Below are 5,639 nucleotides of genomic sequence, written 5' to 3'. Positions count from 1 at the left end.
AAATACACACAGTGGATTCTTTTGAAAATGGCGAGAGCACAAACTCAGGAGGTTCAACATTCCAGCGGTGAGCTGCTCTGTGCCACTGCCTTAAATAGCAGCTGGGGAAATCAGCCAGATCAGCAGCAGGTGGAGACAATCACACAGGTGCGTGGGCCAATAGCGAGAGCCCGTAACGAGCTCCACCCAGGCAGAGAGGAGGAGGAGAGACAAAGAAAACAAAAACATAAAAGAACAACAACAACAAAACCTGTAGCCAGTGTGAGCCAACCAGAGAGACACGGGGACCTTTGCTTAGGTTCATCTTAAGTATTCGCTTGACCCAAAATTAGCCTGTATTTATCCTAACCTTAAACATTATCCTAACTTCCCCTAACTTTAATCTAGTCAAGGATTAATCCTTCAATGATTAACATTAATCTAACATACCCCATTAGATTTCCCCCCATTTTCTGATTTCTTGATATAAATCTGCACCAAAACTTAAACTCCTCTAAGCTTGATGCTACTGTACTCTTGTCCACCAGATGTCATGGCGATCATCCTTTCGCTGCTCAAAGTTTCGTCACATTTTTGGAAAGTCTGCCACCAAGGAGCACAGCTACGACGGGGTGCCAATCACGCGTAGTGTCCACGACAACCACTACTGCTCAGCCAATCCCTGCTTCATCGCTGTGGTGACTGAGTGCGCGGGAGGCGGGTCCTTTTTAGTCCTGCCCATCCATCATGTACATAGGCCTTTTTAATTTAATTTCCTCTGAATTAACATAATAAAGGATAAAAAAAATGGGGAAACCTAAAGTTTTAAAATAGTTTCATGTTCTCTCTCTCAGACAGGCAGAGTAGATCCTCAGCATCCGAGGGTTTGTGGCCACAGCGGCAGAGTCCTGGACGTCAAGTGGAATCCATTTGATGATTACTGCATCGCCTCATGCTCAGAGGACTGCACTGTATGGCAGTTAGTTAACGACTAACTAGGATTAACTTTGGAATTCGATTTAGGATAAGGATGGGGTTAAATTATTGGGAATTATATAACGTTTAGTGTACAGCACATACACTTTGGTCCTGTGCATGTATTCAGGTGAAGATCTGGGATATCCCAGTCTGTGGAGTCCAACAGAACCTCACCAAGGCCAGGAAAACCCTGATTGGCCACTCCAGAAGAGTGGGGCTAATTGAGTGGCATCCAACTGCTGAGAACCTTCTGCTAAGTGCTGCCTATGACTACAAGGTCAGTGCCAATCATATAACATTCTGGCTTAAATGAGCACCGTATTTTTGTTAAAAGAAACCGTCTTTGCTTTTGTGTTGTATTCAACTTCCTTCAATATATCTTATGAACATAATGCACAGAAATCTTAGAGAAAAAGCCAGTGGTTGGCATAAAACGTTTTCTATAATAGACACCTTACAGGATTGAACCAGTAAAGAAAGTATCAACACAAGAGAACCAAATGTTAAAGAGCTACACTCTACAATCAGTAATTCCAGTGCATTTAGGCTGCAGATGTGAATTTGTCTCACTTACTGCTCCAGGTCCTTCTCTGGGATGTATCCCAGGCTGGTGCAGTTATCAGGTATCCAGTTCGGGTGGTGCTGATGCCCATCCACCACCGCTACCCATCTGAGGCACTGCTGCTTTCAGTCAGCTTCAACACTGATGGCAGCAGGCTGGCAGTCACATCCAAAGACAGACACGTTCGAGTCCTGGACCCTCGGACAGGAAAGATTTTACAGGTATGATTATTGTATGTGAATGCGAGTCCTGACAGAAAATTGCCAGGAAGGTAACTGATACTTCTGCAGGTATCAAGCAGTAGCTCACACAAGGCCAACAAAGTTTTATACATCGGGGGGTTGAAGTTGCTTCTGTCCACTGGCAGCTCATCTTGGAACCACCGGCAGATCGTCCTGTGGGACCCTGTAAGATAGTTTTTTTTCCCTTCAACTGTAATCTGAAACTTAATCTAAGCTGTGCTTGTTCTTAAACCTGAATCCAATTACCAGCATTTTCTAGGAGTAAGAATACTTGGGTCGTAAGACATGATTAAAAAAGAGATTGCTGAAAATGAGGCACATAGACAAAAACAAATAAATATATAATAAATATATAAAATTAAACAGCTGATAATAAAAACTGCTTTCTTGTGAAATGATTTAAGAGAATCTTACTGGAGAATTAATTATATAACTGTATATCTCAATTGAGCAACTTTTGCATATTTTAACTTGATTTTTTTTTCCTTTACAATTTGCTCTACATTCATTCCCATATGTGTTTTCATGCAGGATGACTTATCTGAACCCTTATATGAAGAAGATCTGGATGGGTCTGCTGGAGTACTCTTCCCATTTTATGACCCAGACACACACATGTTGTATCTGGCTGGAAAGGTCAAAAAACATAAACTGCTTATGGCAAAATGTGCCGTTAAATTTGAGTAATCATCATCAAGGAGATTTAGCACCACTGTATATGTTGTATTTATGCTTGTAGGGTGATGGAAACATCCGGTACTATGAGCTAAGTGCTGAAAAACCTTACATCAGCTACCTGACTGAGTACAGGTCCCTGCTCCCACAAAAAGGACTTGGTGAGACCAACACACACCCATAAGTGTGTTAGCTAGTAAATGACATCATTTATACAGCTGCCAGTCCAGCTTTGTTCCAGCTCTCACCTACAGTCATGAAATCTGGGTAATGACCAAAAGAGGAAAGTCATAAAATGCCGTCCTACAGAGGAAAGTCATAAAATGTCACAAAATAAAAGAGTAGGTCGACTCTCCCTAAGAGCTAAGGTGAGGAGCTCAAACATAAAGAGTAGAACAGCTGCTCCTCCATGTTGAACTCTGGGCATGCCCAATTGGGTGGAGACCCTGGAGTAATACCTGCTCATCAGGTAGAACCAGAACAAGATGGGGCCAAAGACCCTTCTAAGTCTACTCCCACAACGACCCAAACTCAGACAAGTGGAAGAAAATCAGCGAATCGATAGATATTCCTCCTTTTCCAACTTATCATGAAGTCACGCAAATTCTGGCTTCATACTATGACAATTGGGAATCAGGTGAGCCTGGTATCAAAATGTAAGTAAATAAGAGAGTTTTGAGTTTCCATGACTTCTTCTGACCAGACATCTAATCACATGGTGACATGACCCTTTGGATTTTTACCCAAAATGCTGTTTGAGTCAAACTTGGGTAAATCATCAAAGCAGATCAAACATGCTTGTCTCTTTTACTCTCTCACAAACATTAAATTGGTTCCATTTTGTTATTATAACTATCTGATATTCAAGGATATTGGTTCTTTGATTGGATATGAAAAAAATCATAGAGCATTGTGATCCTTTTGAAGTGGATGTAACAGTGATTTGGTTGCAGTTTTTAACAAACCTAAAACTTTGTATCGAACTCATCATCTATACCTATACTCATTTCAAGGTACCGACACAATTTTAAGAAAGCTTGTCTAAGTTCATTCACAGGCACTTTGATGCTGATCTAACAAACTTGACTTAAATGTCGACTTTGATGGATAATTTCCTTCACTGTTTCAATGCTACATCCTGCGGTCATGTTAACAGCTGGAAGACACCAAGAGCCAAGCTTCTGCCCCAACAACTCAACAAATGTTGGTCAATCGTCATCTTTTCATGTCTGTTGGTCATCCTACATTTCTCAAACTGTCTTATGTCTGGTTGCAAGACTGTTAAGGCATTCTATACAGGACCAGTCTTCTGCCTGAAAAACCCATGCCTTGCTCCACCACCCTCTCACCAACCTTTAAATATTGATGTTGTCGTTCTTTAAAGTCTAGACTTTCATGTTGTAATGATAGAAAAAGGCAAAGAGTTTAGTGCCACTTAGAATATCCACAATACTTTATGACACAGGACGAAAATGTGTTTTGACGTCTGACTCACTCCAGGGGTGATGCCAAAGCGTGGCCTAGATGTGACCGCCTGTGAGATTTTCCGGTTTTATCGCCTGATTGCCATCAAAGACCTGGTCGAACCGCTGTCCATGATCATACCACGCAAAGAGGTTGGGATGATGTACTTATCTTGAGTATAATCAGAGTACAAGAAGTATTGGTCCAGTTTTTTTCTTGTTCCTTCCAGTCAGGAATTTTTCAAGAGGATCTGTACCCAATGACAGCTGGAAACCAGGCAGCCATGACCGCTCAGGAGTGGCTGTTGGGGGTCAACAGAGGTCTGTAACCTACCTGGGCCATCAGGTACACTAAAGATATTTACTCTCTATAGATCATTCAGTTTATCACTGATCTCTTACATTTCCTCACCAGGCCCAGTGCTGATGTCCCTGAAACCAGACCCTCGAGTACCCAACCCTTACCCAGAAACCCCAGCTGAGAAGGGGCTGGTGCGGCAGCTTAGCTCCCTCAGGTTTCAGAGCAGCCCGGCTGCAGTGACAGAGATAGGCCAAGACTTTATAGAGGTAAAGTGTGATCTGGTTATTTTACCTGACATTGCAGGGTGAAATATACCAATCTGGGGTGCCTTTTCTTGATTTTAAAGTGGTACACAGTTGTGTGAAAAAGTGCTTGGTCCCTATCTTGTTTCCTGTTTTTAAGTACCGTATGTTTTTTCACACTTAAATTTGTAACAGTAAAAGTCTGTAAAAATATCTGTAAAGATCACCAGTTATTGTAAATACTTGATTGGTGTTGTTGCTGCTAAGTATGGCCCAACAGGTTATTAGGTTTAGGGGGCAATCACCTTTTCACACAGGGCCATGTAGGTTTGGATTTTTTCCCTTTAATAATAAACACCTTCATATAGAAACGGCATTTTGTGTTTACTTCTGTTATGTTTGCCTAATATTTAAATTTGTTTGATGATCTGAAACATTTAAATGTGACAAACCTGCAAAAAACAGGAAACTGGGAAAGAGGGGAAATGCTTTTTCATGCCACCGTACTCTTTTTAGAAACTTCTGTTTCCTTTAGACAAACTAGGAAATATGTTTTGCTACAGTAACCGTCACATCCTTCGAAACTGACCTGAGACCTGAGCCTTTTTTGGAGAGTAGTTCTCTGATACTTTTGTTGCTGTTCTCTGTTGAGGTTTTTCTGGAGGAGCAGCTGTCCTATCAGGATGCCAAATATCCCAAAGATCTGAGCGATCTGTCGGGGTGGCAGCCAGACGAGACCCAGGTCCCACTGTGGACATACTGCTGCACCCCGCACTGCTGCGAGCCTGCCGAGAGACCGCCACCAATGACAGAGTGTGAGGTTAGATAAATAATAAAACAGAAGAGTGTCTCCTTCTCTTGCACACAAACTCAGTCCTAGTTTTTTCTGTTTCAGCTACTCCAGGCATTTTACAAGCAGCAGGATGAGATCAGAGGCCTGAAGGAGGAGCTCCATCAGAAAGACGTGAGTTCACAAACAGTACGTTATCAGAAGTTCTTGTCAGATACTTTTTTATATTTTTGTGTTTTCACGTTCTGCAGATGAAAATTGCTCAGCTGGAGCAGGATATCAAAAACACCAGAAAGAACATGAGAGCGACCTTCTGATTCAGACCCTGCTGTGTAGGAGGGGCTTACAGAGACAGCGTGACCCACAGACAGCAGAGTTATCCTCCACAGACTGGACTTTGTAGTTGA

At 42.1% G+C, this 5,639-nt stretch overlaps 1 protein-coding gene across 1 annotated transcript; it reads left to right on the top strand.

Annotated features, from left to right (window-relative positions):
* Positions 1-519: 519 nt before the first annotated feature.
* On the top strand, positions 520-5,549 carry LOC102199724 (coronin-2B-like). The gene is made up of 13 exons (XM_005752645.1): positions 520-728; positions 834-950; positions 1,085-1,234; positions 1,540-1,740; positions 1,810-1,926; positions 2,293-2,397; positions 2,501-2,597; positions 3,937-4,052; positions 4,130-4,220; positions 4,315-4,466; positions 5,095-5,262; positions 5,347-5,406; positions 5,484-5,549. Exons 1-13 carry the CDS (start codon positions 528-530, stop codon positions 5,547-5,549), a joined length of 1,641 nt encoding a protein of 546 aa, XP_005752702.1. The 5' UTR covers positions 520-527.
* The last annotated feature ends 90 nt before the right edge of the window (positions 5,550-5,639 follow it).

Source organism: Pundamilia nyererei, unplaced genomic scaffold, assembly GCF_000239375.1.
Source record: "Pundamilia nyererei isolate P.nyererei 1_Seehausen unplaced genomic scaffold, PunNye1.0 scaffold00369, whole genome shotgun sequence".
Classification (NCBI taxonomy): Eukaryota; Metazoa; Chordata; class Actinopteri; order Cichliformes; family Cichlidae; genus Pundamilia; species Pundamilia nyererei.
This window is presented reverse-complemented; position numbering and strand designations above follow the sequence as displayed.